The following is a 19528-nucleotide window of genomic DNA, read 5'->3' as shown; positions in this document are numbered from 1 at the left end:
TATATCTTCAACTGTGTAATACTGATTTAATAGTACAATAATTTAGTGCATTAATTCAATAATCTGGTTTACTCTGGTATTAACACTGCATTTATTTATACATACATTAGAACTAACATTCATATTTATTTATACTATTCTTGCATTTTTACACACCTAATGATAGACCCTATTTTTCATCATTATTTGCACTCTTGTTATACTATATACTGTATGTATCTAGAATGGGAGCAAAACATAACTCAATCTCGCCCCGGGGATCAATAAAGTATTTCTGATTCTGATATATATTTTTTATTTCCTTGCTTTAGAGAGGGAAGTTAGTCCCAAAGCTTGCCACTGCATTTATATCCTCCACCTTAAAGAAGGTGCTTCATTTAGCTGTGAGTGTGACTACAAACGGAGATCTGGAGGGTGTAGGGTCCAGATTGGAACTGGGCTTTTGGTTTGGGAGCAGGGCCACGCCTCAACCACCCACCTACCTGGTCATCCCATTCTGTCCTGTTTGTTGCTCACTGCATTAAGAGTTCTCATTGAGAACGAGTCGTGTTAAAGTGAACTAGAAACGAGTATATCAACAATAAAAACATGTCTAAAAATATCTCTTCTAAATAAAATTCATCAAGAAAAGTCTATATTTGGTTTTGTCCATGCGGGCTGCTGCTCCTCCGGCTTTCTTATGTTTGGAAAATGTCACCTGAACTGGTGGGTCCATCCCAGCCGTGTCCTTATTGCGTCTGGCCCTCCTGGTGGTCCTAGGCGCACAGGTTCCACAGGGCTTATAAGGTGAGGGTGGTCCGCTCCAATTAGCAGCAAAGGTGAGACACGGCTGAAGGCGTGTAGAGGTAAGTCTTTAAGGTGTTTGAACCTTTTCTTAAGTGTGGCCACTGGATAGGTATGTTCGGCTAGCCCAAGGCGCTGGGCGGTGAAGGCGTTGACTATCTGGAAGGATTTCTGTGGCTGCACTACGGAGGAGACTTGGAAAGAAACTGAGGCACCGTGCAGAGTTTGGATGTCCTGACGTATGGTTCTCAGGGAAAGGTCTTCAGGGGTGCCTGTTAGTCCCAATTGCTCAGCGGCAGGTGAGAGCAGCATAGTGCGATCAGAGCCGTCATCCAAGACCGCGAAGGTGTCTAGTGTCTTGTCGCCATGTCGTAGGATGACTCTGATGACTTTCAGGAGAACCTGAGTGGAGTCGGAGGGTTTCTCTAGGTGAAGGGTTTCAGTGGCTGAGCTAACCAGACAGGTACCTTCCGTCATACTCTTGACCTTGACTTCATGCAGTATCAGTAGGTGTTTACCTTGACATATGCTGCAGGCTTTTTTCAGGGTACATTGTGCTGCTTGATGTGATCTTCCACATCGCCAACAACGCCTATTGGTCTTAATTCAGTCTATGATTTGAGCCTTATTGAAGCATTTGAAGGTGGCGCATTGGCTCAGGTAATGATCCTCTGTTTCACAGTAAGGACAGTAGGCTTTAGGTTGGCCTGTCTTCTTACTTTGCACAGGTGGCTTGCCCGTTGCTGACACAGTAGCCTGTTTGGTTTCCACATCCTCTGAGCCATGAAGTATGGTGGCTGAGCGAGGGACAGCCTTTGACTCCTTCCAGCGCTCTGGCCTTTGGCTGGTTCTCTCTTTCTGTCCTCGGTTTACGGCATGGAGATCACTGTCCTGGCACCATGTTTCCAGCTGCAGCCAATCAGAGAGGTCTATGAGGTTATACACCACTCCTGGGTGGCGGCACATGTATCTCCGAAACTCAGACCTCATCTCAGCAGGCAGCTTACTAAGGAGCCGTGACACATGAGAACCGCATCTCAATTCTACCTCTCCATCTTGGCCAAGGGTCTTCAGCATACCAACAAGGGCCCGAATCTGCAAGGCAAACCTTTCAAAGGCCTCCGCATCTCCACGTCTGATGTCAGATGCATCCATGACACTGGCGATTTTCTTTATGGCTAACTGATGGGGCTGACCGACTTTCTCGGACAGGGCCGCCATGGTGTCAGTGTAGGTATTCTGTGAGTTAAGGTATGCATCAGCTATTAGGCGGGCTTCATCTAGTTTTAGGTGATCCATCAAGATCTGAAACTTGAATAACTCTGTCCCGTCCGATGGAAGCAGATTATCAAGAGCAATTTTCAGCCGTGCGAACTCACCAGGATCCTTCTTATTGAGATTAGGAATAGTAGGTGTAGGTCCCCTGTAGGTTCTCTCTGGTGCTGCAACATATGGCTGAGGGCGTGAAGACATGTCAGAGATAGTCCTCTGCTGGTTGTAGGGCCTGAGCAAATGAGGTTCATATTGCAACGGTGCTGTGACCGGCCTTGGCGTGGTACAGGTTGGCTGCTGGTCCCAAGCTTGCATAGGCAAAGGGTTTTGGTAACCGAGGTAGGTATTGCTGGCTGGCTGACTCTGCAGTAGAGGCATTTGATCATAATGACTCAAAGGCGGGCGAGCGAACTGAGGTAGAGGCCCACGGTTAGCTGTTGTGGATGGTGGTTGGCTTGCTGAAGCTGCCAGTTTTTGCTCCTTTAAAAGCCGTCACTGGCTCCTACCGACTGATAATCAAGCTCCCGACTCTCATGAGGGGAAAGTGTCCATTCATCTAAGGTGAAGTCACATCCGATCTGACTTAATGGACTAGAGGACCGGAAGAACTGGTCCGAAATGCTGATGAAAAGGCTCCCGATGTACTCCGGTGGTCCTCTCCTAAGCCTGGTGCATACTGTGCTGTGTGTGCATAACTAGGAGTTGTAGTGGCTTGCCTATGGCCGACAAAACTCACTTCATAGTCACTTAGGTAGGGAGGAGGTTGAACTAGCCGCCTTGGACGTGCTGATTCTGAAAAGGCTTCACTGCGTGTGAAACTAGGCTGCATCCTGGAGTCCAAGGAAAACGTCACATCCGGCTCGAAGGACCAAATATTGAATAGGTATTCACTCAGGACTGTATAGGTGTTGGTTGCAGGTAGCAATGTAGCCTTGTGTGTCGGTAAGAACACTCAGGACTAGGGCTGCACCTAACGATTATTTTTTTAACGATTAATCTAACGATTATTTTTTCGATTAGTTGATTAATCTAACGACTAATTCATAGATTTTTCTAAAAAAAAATTATAATTCAATTAATTTACCCCAAATAAATATCAACAACTTGTCTCATTATTATTTCAATACTTTATTCAAATATCTTCTCTTATAAACATATACATAAAACAAGAGTATTATTATGGCATTATTTCACAACAAAAAATAGCCCAGTCTTTGCTGGTAATCTGTTTTCAGTCCAACATACAATTTCATGTAAAAGGAATACAGTGCAATGTTCTTTTTGTGGAAAAAGTCCTCCACACTGCTTTGTCTCGTCCTGAAAAAGAGACACAGAAAGCCCATTAGAATAATGATAATAGTGGCACATTTTAAAATCGGTCTAATTTCCACAGCACTGTTGTGTTATGACATTAGGCTAATAATAATCATTTTTATTTAGGTACTTAACTTAAAACTTAAAATGATTTAGGCATGGATTTATTTCATCACTGTAATAATATGCAGTTAAGATAAACACTAGCAAATGTACTTTTGCATCAGTGTGGAGCAAGAGAGAAATAATTGAAACTATTTACAGCCTAACAGTCACAGACTGTAGAACAATATGTAACGTTACTTTAAGCCATTTTCTCACTCATACATCGCGTTAAAGTAAACAGAAAATATAAAACGGCCGACGTTAGATGACGCATGGTGTAATGTTACGCTACAATAACAGTGGTCCATAAAAATCTTTTAACATGGAGGCGATGAAGAAACATTTTAAAAACAAACTTTAAATGACTACTGCTAACAGAGACATGCCCGTGTTTTAGACAATCTTAGTAGATCATGCCTGGTGGGGAAAAAGTAACAGAACTTACGGTGGTGTCTTGCTGCTGTCTTCTTCACTCAGTGCTCTGGGATACCTTCTTGTCAGGTGATGGTGCATTGCACTTGTCCCACACTTTAGATGAACGTGGGCGAGTTTTTTTGACACTTCTTGCTCTCTGGGGGAGTCAGAATCCATGCTTGGACCGGGCGTTACGTAAATCGACGCATTTACGTAATCGATTACGTCGACTACGTCGACGAATCGCCCCAGCCTTACTCAGGACGCTCTTATAGGGTTGATTCCTCCTTTTACTGAATAGTCTTTAACATAACAGCACAGTATTCCTCACACAGGCTTACAGGTTTCCAGATGAACAATGTGTGATTTTGAATGTGTGGTCTATAACAAGGACATAAGAAAATGCCATATTATAATTATTAAATTAACCAGTTATATTCAACTTAAATGGCTTATTATTATTATTACTACATTAAATCTGGTACAGATATATAAAGGCAGAAGAAATTATACTGACTGTTGCTTTAAGTTGCAGTACAAACATACTTCCAAGTCATTTAAACATATATAGCAGAATGCCAACATTATCTACATCTACCAGTATACCAGAAAAGAGCAGTTAACGGCATTAGGATGGACAGATTAGCTCAGCATCTGTAAAACAGCCCCAAACCCAAAGTCTCAATCATAGTCCTGTTCAGTGGGAAATAGCGGCGTTTACTCACTTTTCATCAGAGACACACACAAATCACACCACAGATGCAGTAAAGTCCACTTTTTACACTCTCAGTTCAACTTGCTTCTCGCTCTGCCTCTCGCTCTCTCTCTTAATTACTGAGTGCGCAGCTCCATGTGCTCAATAGCGCAGCTTCACATTCTGCCACAAGAGGGCGCTGTTACAACAGTCAATAGCCTTTCCAACACAGTCAAAAAGAGCTAAACAAAGTGTAACAAAATATGAACCATTTAAATAGAAGGAAGTATAAAAATAGGAGCAGTATATACAGTATTGACAATAAACAGATTGTGGAAAATGATATTGCACAGTGAGAATGAACTAACTAATGTTACTGAGTCTGTCCTGAAGCAGCTCTGACTTTTGACAGTTGTGTTATAATATCAGTAATATGTAATGTGATATATGATGGCAAGTTAAGGGCTTTATAAATAAACAGAAACCAGTTCTTGTCACATCTTGCTGTTAGAGAGGCCCAGTTTAATGTAATGTAATGGAACTGAATATAAGGCCTGTGTTAATCCATACAGACACTGCATAGAGTTGAATAGTCACTTCTATTGCTATTGGACATATCCAGTTCTAGTAATCATTGGTCATGAAGTATTCCAGTTTATTTGAGGAACAGAAGCCGTCTCACTGGAGAACAGGCTGAGCAACTCTGCTTTCTGCACCACAGTCTGCTGCTGCTGAATTGATACTCAAACTTCAGCACAAATTTAAGTTTTGCTAGTTTTATTTATTTTTACACTTTATAAAACTTCAGAGAGATATTGTTTATTTATTTATTAAAATGTTCAGTTAACTTTATAAGAAGCTGGGACCTCCCTAGACTTTTTGTTTTAAGATAATGTCGAAAAGTTCCCTTTTAATTAAACATGTGCTTTAATGCATTTCAATGAAGTTTTGTGTTATTCCCATTTTTGACACCAAGATTTAAATTTTTACTGCAAATGTATATCGGTTCAAAATACCGGTTATCGGTCTCCTTGATTACTAATAATCGGTATCAGTCTTAAAAAAACGTATCGGTCGATCCCTAATATGTATAGATATATATACTGTATATATATATATACAACATATATTTATAATTTAAACCCCATAATTTATTATATCTTCAACTGTGTAATACTGACTTAAGAGTACAATAATTTAAAACAAAATTTATTGAATCTGAACAATGATTGGCTGCTCAAACATGCAGTTATTGATAAACATATTATTTTTTCTTTATTTGGATCTCATCAACTTCTACAAAGTCTTTGCTGGTCTTCATGGCTCCACACACACAAGTCAAAATAATCAAAATGAACAACAATTTACAGTAAAATGACACAGTATCGATAAAAAAAGAAAAGTGTAAATGAACCAAACAGAAAGATCAGAGATACTGAGTGAAATTATTTTACAAAAACAAAACCCTCTTTCTTTATCTTTTATTGTTTCTAAATGTAGCACTTGAAGCAGTTTAGCGTATTTAATTAAGATGATGTAATTGTATAATTATTGCAATTTTTGAGTTGTATCCATATGGTTGAATGCACTTATTGTAAGTCACTTTGGATAAAAGTGTCAGCTAAATGAATGTAATGTAATTTAATAAAGGTCGACAACAGAAACAAAAAGCAGATTGTCAAACTAAATAATAAAAAGAAAAGAAAAACATAGTAAAACAATACCTGAAACAAAAATATACATATCTTTGGAATAATGAGTCAGCAGGAGGACAGGTGCAGCTTAAATTCAGAGTTTTCCCCTTAAGAAATAAACATCATTAATATAAATATGATCATGCTCTTTATCTTTAACTGCTCTGTTCCACTGTCACACAGACCTTCAGTGGTGATATATTCAGTTCATCACTAGTGTAAATGTATGGAAACAGCTTCTCAGTGAAAGTGTGTGTGAAGGTGTGTATGTGTGTGTTAGTATCAGGATCAGAGAACGACAGCTTTCCTCTGTTCCAGTCCAGATTCACTCTGATCCTCTGGAGCTTCTTCTGGACTCTGAGATCAGTGGGTGGAGCTGGTGGTGAATGTGCTGAGTAGTCACCTCCATTGAACCATATTACCCAAAATCCAGACTGTATGGTTCCCTTCCTCTGGACAGACTCTGCTAACACACCCAGAGACCAGAATGTACTGTCTCCAACCTCGACATCCCAGCTGTGAGTCCCAGAGTTAAAGCCCTCAGAGCCCAGGACAGAGCAGTGTAGATCAAACCTCTCTGGATTATCAGGAAGCTGCTGTTCCTCTCCTCGTCTCACACTGGTCAGATCTTCAGACAGGATGAGTTTTGGATGAGCAGTGTTTGGATCCAGAATCAGAGGAGTGTAGGAGACCATCTCCTTCATCTTGTTCCAGATGTTGAAGGTCAGGTTGCCCAGGTGTTTGGCCTCGTCTATCAGAGCTCCTGAGAGCAGGTGTGTATCCTCCAGCAGGGGGCGCTGCTGGACTCTTTCCACTGCAGCCTTGTAGTTGTGCAGGAATGAGACGTCTTCAGCTCTCAGCTCCTCCTCTGTGGCTCTGACTGTGTCTGAAAGAGCTGCTATCTCTCTGCTCAGAGCCTCCATCTTCTCCTTCATCATCTGACTCTTCTGCTCCTCTTCCTCCATCAGAGCAGAGATCCTGGCCTCCTCTTCCTCTTCTAGAAACTGGTGAAGCTTCTTAAACTGCTCCTTAATCTTCCTCTCTGTGCGTCGGGCCTGGACCTTCATGTGTTCTGCTGTTTGATCAGACTTCACTTTAACTTGTTTAAAAACCTTTAACTTCTCCTTTAAGGGCTCCAGAGTTTCCTGAAGTTCCTTCTTGTGTTGTCGTGCAGCTTCATCGATGGGTCTGAATCTGTGGTTGGTGTGTTTTTCTGAATCTCTGCAGACGACACACACTGGCTGCTGATGGTCCAGACAGAAGAGTTTGAGTTTCTCAGAGTGCAGACTGCAGAGAGCCTCTGAAGCTCTCTGATCTCTCTCCTGTAAGAAGGCCTCACACAGGTTCTTTAAGGACAGGTTACGAGGTGGTTCTGCCTTTGAAGATCTTCTCTTACAAATTGGACACTCGCGTGTTGGTTTCTCTCTCCACCAGTTCTTCAGACAGTCTTTACAGAAACTGTGGCTACATGACAGAACAACAGGATCTCTAAAGACGTCATGACAGACCGGACAGCAGAGATCCTCCTCTGATCTTGAAGCCATTTTGTCTCTGAGTGAAGCTGAAAACACAGCAGACAGAAAGTACAGTCAGTCATGGCTCCCCTCCCTCCTCTACTAGCTTCACTGACATTTACTTTCAGGTTGAGTCGTGTTTTTAGTCAAACTCACCTTCAGTGTGTGGAGCGTCAACAGGTTGAAGCAGCAGTGTTGTAGTTTTCCACTTTTCTCTCCTGTAGATGAACTCACTCAGATGAAGTTGTTAGTTTGTTCTGAAGGTGAATCTGATCGTCTGGTTTTCAGTCTTGTTGACTCTCTTTAATGAGGAAGAATAACAAACTGTTTCCTGGTTTGTCTGGTTTATCAGGTGAGTGGTGAGGGGTGGAGCTTTAGTCAGATCTCTGCTGAATGTTGCTGCACACAGAGGAGTGACTCATCTAAAGTCCTGATTCATTGCAGGACATGTAGACTGATAGTGTGCATCAGGCTGTTGCAACAGTTATGTTTATGAGAAGAATCGCTTCCAAACAGATCATCTCCTGAATCAGAAGGATGGATCTACAGTTCTGGATCCATGGTGAGTTGATTATTTGGTTTAATCGAAGGTAAAGAAAAAAGTATTCCTAAAATTTTCCATGGTCCCCCTTTCTTATATTCATGGCACCCCTTAATGAAGTTAACAAGATAACTTAGGCCTAATTCCAAACCCCTACACCCTCTCCCTAACCACTTCCACTTCGTTCAGGTGGAGGGTCCGCCATATTAAGTGCCATATATATATATATATATATATATATATATATATATGTATTAGGGATTGACCGATTATCGGCGTGGCCGATATTATCTGCAGATATTCAGCATTTTGCCGATTATCGGTATCGGCATTGTTTTTTAACTGAGAACCGATAAAATAAATTAATTTATAAATGCGCTACTTTGGCTCTGATCAGCCTCCTCTCTGTGTCAGCCTGCTGTCAGCGCTCTCCACTGTGCAGTCTGGCTCAATGTCCCGCACACAGCACTATCTGATTGGTTACACGCCATGAGCACTAGCCAATCACCACTGAGGGTTACCGTGCCCCAGACGTGCAGACCAAGACAGACAGACAGACGGAGCTGCTCCGGTGAGCGGAACCGTGACCTTTCGGTAACACGGAAGATATTGTTGTGTAAGTTCCAATAAACATCCCAATCCTTTATGCTGAAGTTGCAGAAACACCACGATCTTATGATCTATTTATATGCTAACAAGCATGTCTAGTTTACCAGTTACACAGTGGAACTGAAACTTGCTTTAGCTGCCGATTTGCAAACATAACATTCCTCACCCGTATGAGTTTGTGTTTTTACATGAACGCTTACATGACCAACGTGAGATGATGTGGAGCGTCGTAGAGCTTGAATGCGATAGCGAACGTCAATACGTTCATTCGTTGATCCATAATTTAGCCAGCTGACTAGCAAAACATCTGATCAGCTGGTCCTCTCAGTCTCAACCAGGACTAACGTTACTAACTAAGATAAGATAAGATAAGATATTCATTTATTAGTCCCAAAGTGGGGAAATGTGCAGTGCACAGCAGCAAAGGGGAAAGTGCAAAAAACAAGAAGCATCAGCTAACCAATTAAAAAAAAGAGCTAAACAAAGTATAACAAAATATGAACCATTTAAATAGAAGGAAGTATAAAAATAGGAGCAGTATATACAGTATTGACAATAAACAGACTATTAACAAAATTGCACAAGTGGAAAATGATATTGCACAGTGAGAATGAACTAACTAATGTTACTGAGTCTGTCCTGAAGCAGCTCTGACTTTTGACAGTTGTGTTATAATATCAGTAATATGTAATGTGATATATGATGGCAAGTTAAGGGCTTTATAAATAAACAGAAACCAGTTCCTGTCACATCTTGCTGTTAGAGAGGCCCAGTTTAATGTAATGTAATGGAACTGAATATAAGGCCTGTGTTAATCCATACAGACACTGCATAGAGTTGAATAGTCACTTCTATTGCTATTGGACATATCCAGTTCTAGTAATCATTGGTCATGAAGTATTCTAGTTTATTTGAGGAACAGAAGCCGTCTCACTGGAGAACAGGCTGAGCAACTCTGCTTTCTGCACCACAGTCTGCTGCTGCTGAATTGAAACTCAAACTTCAGCACAAATTTAAGTTTTGCTAGTTTTATTTATTTTTACACTTTATAAAACGTCAGAGAGATATTGTTTATTTATTTATTAAAATGTTCAGTTAACTTTATAAGAAGCTGGGACCTCCCTGCACTTTTTGTTTTAAGATAATGTTGAAAAGTTCTCTTTTAATTAAACATATGCTTTAATGCATTTCGATGAAGTTTTGTGTTATTCACATTTTTGACACCAAGATTTTAATTTTTACTGCAAATGTATATCGGTTCAAAATATCGGTTATCGGTCTCCTTGATTACTAATAATCGGTATCAGTCCTAAAAAAAACATATTGGTCGATCCCTAATATATATATATATATATATATATATATATATATATATATATATATATATATATATATATATATATATATATGCAACATATATTTATTATTTTTAACCCCATAATTTCTTATATCTTCAACTGTGTAATAATGACTTAACAGTACAATAATTTTGTGCAATAATTCAATAATCTGGTTTACCCTGAAGCTCCCACTGAAATCCATCAACCTAGGCTACAGACAGGAGAAGGTGAGACTTGTCTTCGAGCTGAGAGACTCACCTGACCCGTCTGTCCAAAACACCAAGGTCCAAATTCGAACAGGACGCAAGTGGGATGTAACTCAGGCAGTCGACCAGGCCATCAATCGCCTAAAACACCAGGAGATTGTCGGGCAGCTGCAGCAAGGCAGGGCCGGGTTTGGGTGGGGACCAGCACCCAAGATGTGGTCCAAAGCATCGAAGAAGGAAAGGAAAGACCTTGTGATCTCCGAAGTCACAAAGATGGAAGAAGAGGGCTACAAGTAAACAAGGCCAGCCCAGCAACATCTCAGCGGCTGATCCAGTTTGTTCGGCAAGGGGGCAAAGGCCAGAGCAGCAGTGCAAGGGGGCGGTCTCTCCTGTGTCTTGGAGGCGAGTGGAATATGAGAGCTGACCTTGACCGGCAGTTAAAGTTCCCGCATGAAATAACACTAACATCCCTTCGGCCAGATATTGTGCTCTGGTCCACCTCTACAAGGACGGTTATCATGGCGGAGCTGACTGTCCCATGGGAAGAGGGGATAGAGGCTGCCTTCGAGAGAAAGAAGGAAAAGTACTCAGAGCTGGCAGTGAAGAGTGCACTCAAGCAGGATGGAGGGCGGTCACCCGTCCAGTAGAAGTCGGGTGCAGAGGCTATGCTGGAACATCCACCCAGCGGCTCCTGAGGTCCCTGGGGATCACAGGCTCCAAGCTTAGAAAGGCGCTCAAAGAACTTGCGGAGGAGGCTGAGCAAGGGAGCTTCTGGCTCTGGTTTCGTAGAAAGGACAAGGCGTGGGGAAAAGGAGGGTCCTAAGGCTGGCTGCAGGGGGCGGCAGGGAGACGTCCCTGTCGCTGCTCCACCACCTTGAGATGTTCCGGGATTAATGGAGCGAAACCTCAGTGAAGGGTGGCTCCCGGCTGACGACCCTGCAGCCGGCCCAATGGCACCGTCGGAGGTGTGACAGGCAGAAATGCCCAGCAGGTATAACCATCTGTGCTTCAATCTGGTATTAACACTGCATTTATTTATACATACATTTAAACTAACATTCATATTTATTTATACTATTCTTGCATTGTTACACACCTAATGATAGACCCTATTTTTCATCATTATTTTCACTCTTGTTATACTATATACTGTATGTATCTAGAATGGGAGCAAAACATAACTCAATCTCGCCCCGGGGATCAATAAAGTATTTCTGATTCTGATATATATTTTTTTATTTCCTTGCTTTAGAGAGGGAAGTTAGTCCCAAAGCTTGCCACTGCATTTATATCCTCCACCTTAAAGAAGGTGCTTCATTTAGCTGTGAGTGTGACTACAAACGGAGATCCGGAGGGTGTAGGGTCCAGATTGGAACTGGGCCTTTGGTTTAGGAGCAGGGCCACGCCTCAACCACCCACCTACCTGGTCATCCCATTCTGTCCTGTTTGTTGCTCACTGCGTTAACAGTTCTCATTGAGAACGAGTCGTGTTAAAGTGAACTAGAAACGAGTATATCAACAGTAAAAACATGTTTAAAAATATCTCTTCAAAATAAAATTCATCAAGAAAAGTCTATATGTGGTTTTGTCCATGCGGGCTGCTGCTCCTCCGGCTTTCTCCTTGTTTGGAAAATGTCACCTGAACTGGTTGTTGCATCAAATAGAGAAATGTACATATATTTTTGGATGATTACATATATTGTATAAATTGTTAACATTTCATGTAATTAAACATTGATTTTAATGTTTTGAATAATCTGGAATAATCTGGACTACAATTTAAAATAAAGTTTGTTGGTGAACAATGATTGGCTGCTCAAACATGCAGTTATTGATGAACTGATTCTTTTTTCTTTATTTGGATCTCATCAACTTCTACAAAGTCTTTGCTGGTCTTCATGGCTCCACACACACAAGTCAAAATAATCAAAATGAACAACAATTTACAGTAAAATGACACAATATCGATAAAAAAAGAAAAGTGTAAACGAACCAAACAGAAAGATCAGAGATACTGAGTGGAATTATTTTACAAAAGCAAATCCCTCTTTCTTTCTCTCTTATTGTTTCTAAATGTAGCACTTGAAGCAGTTTAGCATATTTAATTAAGATGATGTACTCGCATAATTATTGCAATTTTTGGGTTGTATCCATATGGTTGAATGCACTTATTGTAAGTCACTTTGGATAAAAGTGTCAGCTAAATGAATGTAATGTAATTTAATAAAGGTCGACAACAGAAACAAAAAGCAGATTGTCAAACTAAATAATAAAAAGAGAATAAAAACATAATACAACAATACCTGAAACAAAAATAAACATATCTTTGGAATAATAAGTCAGCAGGAGGACAGGTGCAGCTTAAATTCAGAGAGTTTTCCCCTTAAGAAATAAACATCATTAATATAACTATGATCATGCTCTTTATCTTTAACTGCTCTGTTCCACTGTCACACAGACCTTCAGTGGTAATATATTCAGTTTATCTCTACTGTTAATGTATGGAAACAGCTTCTCAGTGAAAGTGTGTGTGAAGGTGTGTATGTGTGTGTTAGTATCAGGATCAGAGAACGACAGCTTTCCTCTGTTCCAGTCCAGATTCACTCTGATCCTCTGGAGCTTCTTCTGGACTCTGAGATCAGTGACTGGAGCTGGTAGTGACCATGCTGAGTATTTACCTTTATAGAACCCTATTATCCATAATCCAGACTGTATGAGTTCCTTCCTCTGGACAGACTCTGCTGACACACCCAGAGACCAGACTGTAATGTCTCCAACCTCCACATCCCAGCTGTGAGTCCCAGAGTTAAAGCCCTCAGAGCCCAGGACAGAGATGTGTTTATCAAACCTCTCTGGATTATCAGGAAGCTGCTGTCTCTCTCCTTGTCTCACACTGGTCAGATCTTCAGACAGGATGAGTTTTGGATGAGCAGTGTTTGGATCCAGAATCAGAGGAGTGTAGGAGACCATCTCCTTCATCTTGTTCCAGATGTTGAAGGTCAGGTTGCCCAGGTGTTTGGCCTCGTCTATCAGAGCTCCTGAGAGCAGCTGTGGATCCTCCAGCAGGGGGCGCTGCTGCACTCTTTCCACTGCAGCCTTGTAGTTGTGCAGGAATGAGACGTCTTCAGCTCTCAGCTCCTCCTCTGTGGCTCTGAATGTGTCTGAAAGAGCTGCTATCTCTCTGCTCAGAGCCTCCATCTTCTCCTTCATCATCTGGCTCTTCTGCTCCTCTTCCTCCCTCAGAGCAGAGATCCTGGCCTCCTCTTCCTCTTCTAGAAACTGGTGAAGCTTCTTAAACTGCTCCTTAATCTTCCTCTCTGTGCGTCGGGCCTGGACCTTCATGTGTTCTGCTGTTTGATCAGACTTCACTTTAACTTGTTTAAAAACCTTTAACTTCTCCTTTAAGGGCTCCAGAGTTTCCTGAAGTTTCTTCGTGTGTTGTCGTGCAGCTTCATCGATGGGTCTGAATCTGTGGTTGGTGTGTTTTTCTGAATCTCTGCAGATGACACAGACTGGCTGCTGATGGTCCAGACAGAAGAGTTTGAGTTTCTCAGAGTGCAGACTGCAGAGAGCCTCTGAAGCTCTCTGATCTCTCTCCTGTAAAAAGGCCTCACACAGGTTCTTTAACACCAGGTTACAAGGTGGTTCAACCTTTGAAGATCTTCTCTTACAAATTGGACACTCGCGTGTTAGTTTCTCTCTCCACCAGCTCTTCAGACAGTCTTTACAGAAGCTGTGGCTACATGACAGAAGAACAGGATCTCTAAAGACGTCATGACAGACCGGACAGCAGAGATCCTCCTCTGATCTGGAAGCCATTTAGTCTCTGAGTGAAGCTGAAAACACAGCAGACAGAAAGTACAGTCAGTCATGGCTCCCCTCCCTCCTCTACTAGCTTCACTGACATTTACTTTCACTTTGAGTCGTGTTTTTAGTCAAACTCACCTTCAGTGTGTGGAGCGTCAGCAGGTTGAAGCAGCAGTGTTGTAGTTTTCCACTTTTCTCTCCTGTAGATGAACTCACTCAGATTAAGTTGTTAGTTTGTTCTGAAGGTGAATCTGATCGTCTGGTTTTCAGTCTGTGTGACTCTCTTTAGTGAGGAAGAATAACAAACTGTTTCCTGGTCTGTCTGGTTTCTCAGGTGAGTCTGGTGAGGGTGGAGCTTTAGTCAGACTTCCTCTGCTGAATGTTGCTGCACACAGAGGAGTGACTCATCTAAAGTCCTTATTCATTGCAGGACATGTAGACTGATAGTGTGCAGCAGGCTGTTGCAACAGTTATGTTTATGAGAACAATCGCTTCCAAACAGATCATCGCCTGAATCAGAAGGATGGATCTACAGTTCTGGATCCATGGTGAGTTGATAATTTGGTTTAATCGAAGGTAGAGAAAAAAATATTCCTAAAATGTTCCATAGTCCCCCTTTCTTATATTCATGGCACCCCTTAATGAAGTTAACTTAGGCCCAATACCAAACGCCTACACCCTCTCCTTAACCACTTCCACTTCGTTCAGGTGGAGGGTCCGCCATATTAAATGCCACCCCAAACCAATTAGCGGGGAGTGGAAGTGGGTTATAAAACCCTCCAATAGCAAATCTACATGGATGACGACTTAACCAGCTGCTCTTACTAAGTGCAACGCTGTTTTTTGTCCGTCATGGAACATGCTCCAATGTAAGTTCCATGTGACTACCGTTACAAACATTTACTCTTAAACTGCTTAAACTAAGAGAGACATTTAATTCATTCTACTTTATTGTCATACAGACGTTATCAACTTAAAGTAAATATTGTATATTGTATTTATGATCAAATATACCCTTGTCTAGTCTAGAAAATGGTAGACATGTTCATTTGATTATAAAGTGTTGTATATTTATACATGTGTATATACTGTGTGTATATATATATAAATATATATATATATATATATATATATATATATATAAATACATATATAAATACATATTTATTATTTTTAACCCCATAATTTTTGTATATCTTCAACTGTGTAATACTGATTTAATAGTACAATAATTTAGTGCATTAATTCAATAATCTGGTTTACTCTGGTATTAACACTGCATTTATTTATACATACATTAGAACTAACATTCATATTTATTTATACTATTCTTGCATTTTTACACACCTAAAGATAGTCCCTATTTTTCATCATTATTTGCACTATTGTTATACTATATACTGTATGTATCTAGAATGGGAGCAAAACATAACTCAATCTCGCCCCGGGGATCAATAAAGTATTTCTGATTCTGATATATATATTTTTATTTCCTTGCTTTAGAGAGGGAAGTTAGTCCCAAAGCTGGCCACTACATTTATATCCTCCACCTTAAAGAAGGTGCTTCATTTAGCTGTGAGTGTGACTACAAACGGAGATCCGGAGGGTGTAGGGTCCAGATTGGAACTGGGCTTTTGGTTTGGGAGCAGGGCCACGCCTCAACCACCCACCTACCTGGTCATCCCATTCTGTCCTGTTTGTTGCTCACTGCGTTAAGAGTTCTCATTGAGAACGAGTCGTGTTAAAGTGAACTAGAAACGAGTATATCAACAATAAAAACATGTCTAAAAATATCTCTTCTAAATAAAATTCATCAAGAAAAATCTATATTTGGTTTTGTCCATGCGGGCTGCTGCTCCTCCTGCTTTCTTATGTTTGGAAAATGTCACCTGAACTGGTGGGTCCATCCCAGCCGTGTCCTGATTGCGTCTGGCCCTCCTGGTGGTCCTAGGCGCACAGGTTCCACAGGGCTTATAAGGTGAGGGTGGTCCGCTCCAATTAGCAGCAAAGGTGAGACACGGCTGAAGGCGTGTAGAGGTACGTCTTTAAGGTGTTTGAACCTTTTCTTAAGTGTGGCCACTGGATAGGTATGTTCGGCTAGCCCAAGGCGCTGGGCGGTGAAGGCGTTGACTATCTGGAAGGATTTCTGTGGCTGCACTACGGAGGAGACTTGGAAAGAAACTGAGGCACCGTGCAGAGTTTGGATGTCCTGACGTATGGTTCTCAGGGAAAGGTCTTCAGGGGTGCCTGTTAGTCCCAATTGCTCAGCGGCAGGTGAGAGCAGCATAGTGCGATCAGAGCCGTCATCCAAGACCGCGAAGGTGTCTAGTGTCTTGTCGCCATGTCGTAGGATGACTCTGATGACTTTCAGGAGAACCTGAGTGGAGTCGGAGGGTTTCTCTAGGTGAAGGGTTTCAGTGGCTGAGCTAACCAGACAGGTACCTTCCGTCATACTCTTGACCTTGACTTCATGCAGTATCAGTAGGTGTTTACCTTGACATATGCTGCAGGCTTTTTTCAGGGTACATTGTGCTGCTTGATGTGATCTTCCACATCGCCAACAACGCCTATTGGTCTTAATTCAGTCTATGATTTGAGCCTTATTGAAGCATTTGAAGGTGGCGCATTGGCTCAGGTAATGATCCTCTGTTTCACAGTAAGGACAGTAGGCTTTAGGTTGGCCTGTCTTCTTACTTTGCACAGGTGGCTTGCCCGTTGCTGACACAGTAGCCTGTTTGGTTTCCACATCCTCTGAGCCATGAAGTATGGTGGCTGAGCAAGGGACAGCCTTTGACTCCTTCCAGCGCTCTGGCCTTTGGCTGGTTCTCTCTTTCTGTCCTCGGTTTACGGCATGGAGATCACTGTCCTGGCACCATGTTTCCAGCTGCAGCCAATCAGAGAGGTCTATGAGGTTATACACCACTCCTGGGTGGCGGCACATGTATCTCCGAAACTCAGACCTCATCTTAGCAGGCAGCTTACTAAGGAGCCGTGACACATGAGAACCGCATCTCAATTCTACCTCTCCATCTTGGCCAAGGGTCTTCAGCATACCAACAAGGGCCCGAATCTGCAAGGCAAACCTTTCAAAGGCCTCCGCATCTCCACGTCTGATGTCAGATGCATCCATGACACTGGCGATTTTCTTTATGGCTAACTGATGGGGCTGACCGACTTTCTCGGACAGGGCCGCCATGGTGTCAGTGTAGGTAGTCTGTGAGTTAAGGTATGCATCAGCTGTTAGGCGGGCTTCATCTAGTTTTAGGTGATCCATCAAGATCTGAAACTTGAATAACTCTGTCCCGTCCGATGGAAGCAGATTATCAAGAGCAATTTTCAGCCGTGCGAACTCACCAGGATCCTTCTTATTGAGATTAGGAATAGTAGGTGTAGGTCCCCTGTAGGTTCTCTCTGGTGCTGCAACATATGGCTGAGGGCGTGAAGACATGTCAGAGATAGTCCTCTGCTGGTTGTAGGGCCTGAGCAAATGAGGTTCATATTGCAACGGTGTTGTGACCGGCCTTGGCGTGGTACAGGTTGGCTGCTGGTCCCAAGCTTGCATAGGCAAAGGGTTTTGGTAACCGAGGTAGGTATTGCTGGCTGGCTGACTCTGCAGTAGAGGCATTTGATCATAATGACTCAAAGGCGGGCGAGCGAACTGAGGTAGAGGCCCACGGTTAGCTGTTGTGGATGGTGGTTGGCTTGCTGAAGCTGCCAGTTTTTGCTCCTTTAAAAGCCGTCACTGGCTCCTACCGACTGATAATCAAGCTCCCGACTCTCATGAGGGGAAAGTGTCCATTCATCTAAGGTGAAGTCACATCCGATCTGACTTAATGGACTAGAGGACCGGAAGAACTGGTCCGAAATGCTGATGAAAAGGCTCCCGATGTACTCCGGTGGTCCTCTCCTAAGCGTGGTGCATACTGTGCTGTGTGTGCATAACTAGGAGTTGTAGTGGCTTGCCTATGGCCGACAAAACTCACTTCATAGTCACTTAGGTAGGGAGGAGGTTGAACTAGCCGCCTTGGACGTGCTGATTCTGAAAAGGCTTCACTGCGTGTGAAACTAGGCTGCATCCTGGAGTCCAAGGAAAACGTCACATCCGGCTCGAAGGACCAAATATTGAATAGGTATTCACTCAGGACTGTATAGGTGTTGGTTGCAGGTAGCAATGTAGCCTTGTGTGTCGGTAAGAACACTCAGGACTAGGGCTGCACCTAACGATTATTTTTTTAACGATTAATCTAACGATTATTTTTTCAATTAGTCGATTAATCTAACGACTAATTCATAGATTTTTCTAAAAAAAAATTATAATTCAATTAATTTACCCCAAATAAATATCAACAACTTGTCTCATTATTATTTCAATACTTTATTCAAATATCTTCTCTTATAAACATATACATAAAACAAGAGTATTATTATGGCATTATTTCACAACAAAAAATAGCCCAGTCTTTGCTGGTAATCTGTTTTCAGTCCAACATACAATTTCATGTAAAAGGAATACAGTGCAATGTTCTTTTTGTGGAAAACGTCCTCCACACTGCTTTGTCTCGTCCTGAAAAAGAGACACAGAAAGCCCATTAGAATAATGATAATAGTGGCACATTTTAAAATCGGTCTAATTTCCACAGCACTGTTGTGTTATGACATTAGGCTAATAATAATCATTTTTATTTAGGTACTTAACTTAAAACTTAAAATGATTTAGACATGGATTTATTTCATCACTGTAATAATATGCAGTTAAGATAAACACTAGCAAATGTACTTTTGCATCAGTGTGGAGCAAGAGAGAAATAATTGAAACTATTTACAGCCTAACAGTCACAGACTGTAGAACAATATGTAACGTTACTTTAAGCCATTTTCTCACTCATACATCGCGTTAAAGTAAACAGAAAATATAAAACGTCCGACGTTAGATGACGCATGGTGTAATGTTACGCTACAATAACAGTGGTCCATAAAAATCTTTTAACATGGAGGCGATGAAGAAACATTTTAAAAACAAACTTTAAATGACTACTGCTAACAGAAACATGCCCGTTTTAGACAATCTTAGTAGATCATGCCTGGTGGGGAAAAAGTAACAGAACTTACGGTGGTGTCTTGCTGCTGTCTTCTTCACTCAGTGCTCTGGGATACCTTCTTGTCAGGTGATGGTGCATTGCACTTGTCCCACACTTTAGATGAACGTGGGCGAGTTTTTTTTGACACTTCTTGCTC

At 41.8% G+C, this 19528-nt stretch overlaps 3 protein-coding genes across 4 annotated transcripts in view; 1 reads left to right on the top strand and 2 right to left on the bottom strand.

The window, feature by feature from the left end:
• The window catches only part of LOC141768833 (zinc-binding protein A33-like), a 275021-nt gene that overhangs the window by 77410 nt on the left and 178083 nt on the right, over positions 1–19528 (top strand). The gene's annotated exons all lie outside the window — the stretch shown is intronic.
• LOC141768472 (zinc-binding protein A33-like) lies at positions 5817–7826 on the bottom strand. The gene has a single exon (XM_074636785.1). The coding sequence runs from the start codon at positions 7818–7820 to the stop codon at positions 6432–6434; it is 1389 nt and encodes a 462-aa protein (XP_074492886.1). The 5' UTR covers positions 7821–7826; the 3' UTR covers positions 5817–6431.
• Positions 11555–14902, bottom strand: LOC141768461 (nuclear factor 7, ovary-like). The gene is made up of 2 exons (XM_074636775.1): positions 14432–14902; positions 11555–14322 (listed from the first exon to the last, which is right to left on the bottom strand). Exon 2 carries the CDS (start codon positions 14303–14305, stop codon positions 12917–12919), a length of 1389 nt encoding a protein of 462 aa, XP_074492876.1. The 5' UTR covers positions 14306–14322; positions 14432–14902; the 3' UTR covers positions 11555–12916.

Source organism: Sebastes fasciatus, chromosome 1 (genome assembly GCF_043250625.1).
Source record: "Sebastes fasciatus isolate fSebFas1 chromosome 1, fSebFas1.pri, whole genome shotgun sequence".
Classification (NCBI taxonomy): Eukaryota; Metazoa; Chordata; class Actinopteri; order Perciformes; family Sebastidae; genus Sebastes; species Sebastes fasciatus.
Note: the sequence above shows the minus strand (reverse complement) of the source record. Positions and strands in the feature narration are given on the sequence as shown.

Bases quoted from the DNA above. Each gene is read 5' to 3' on its own strand.
- LOC141768472 (XM_074636785.1), bottom strand. From the start codon at position 7,820: ATGGCTTCAAGATCAGAGGAGGATCTCTGCTGTCCGGTCTGTCATGAC.
- LOC141768461 (XM_074636775.1), bottom strand. From the start codon at position 14,305: ATGGCTTCCAGATCAGAGGAGGATCTCTGCTGTCCGGTCTGTCATGAC.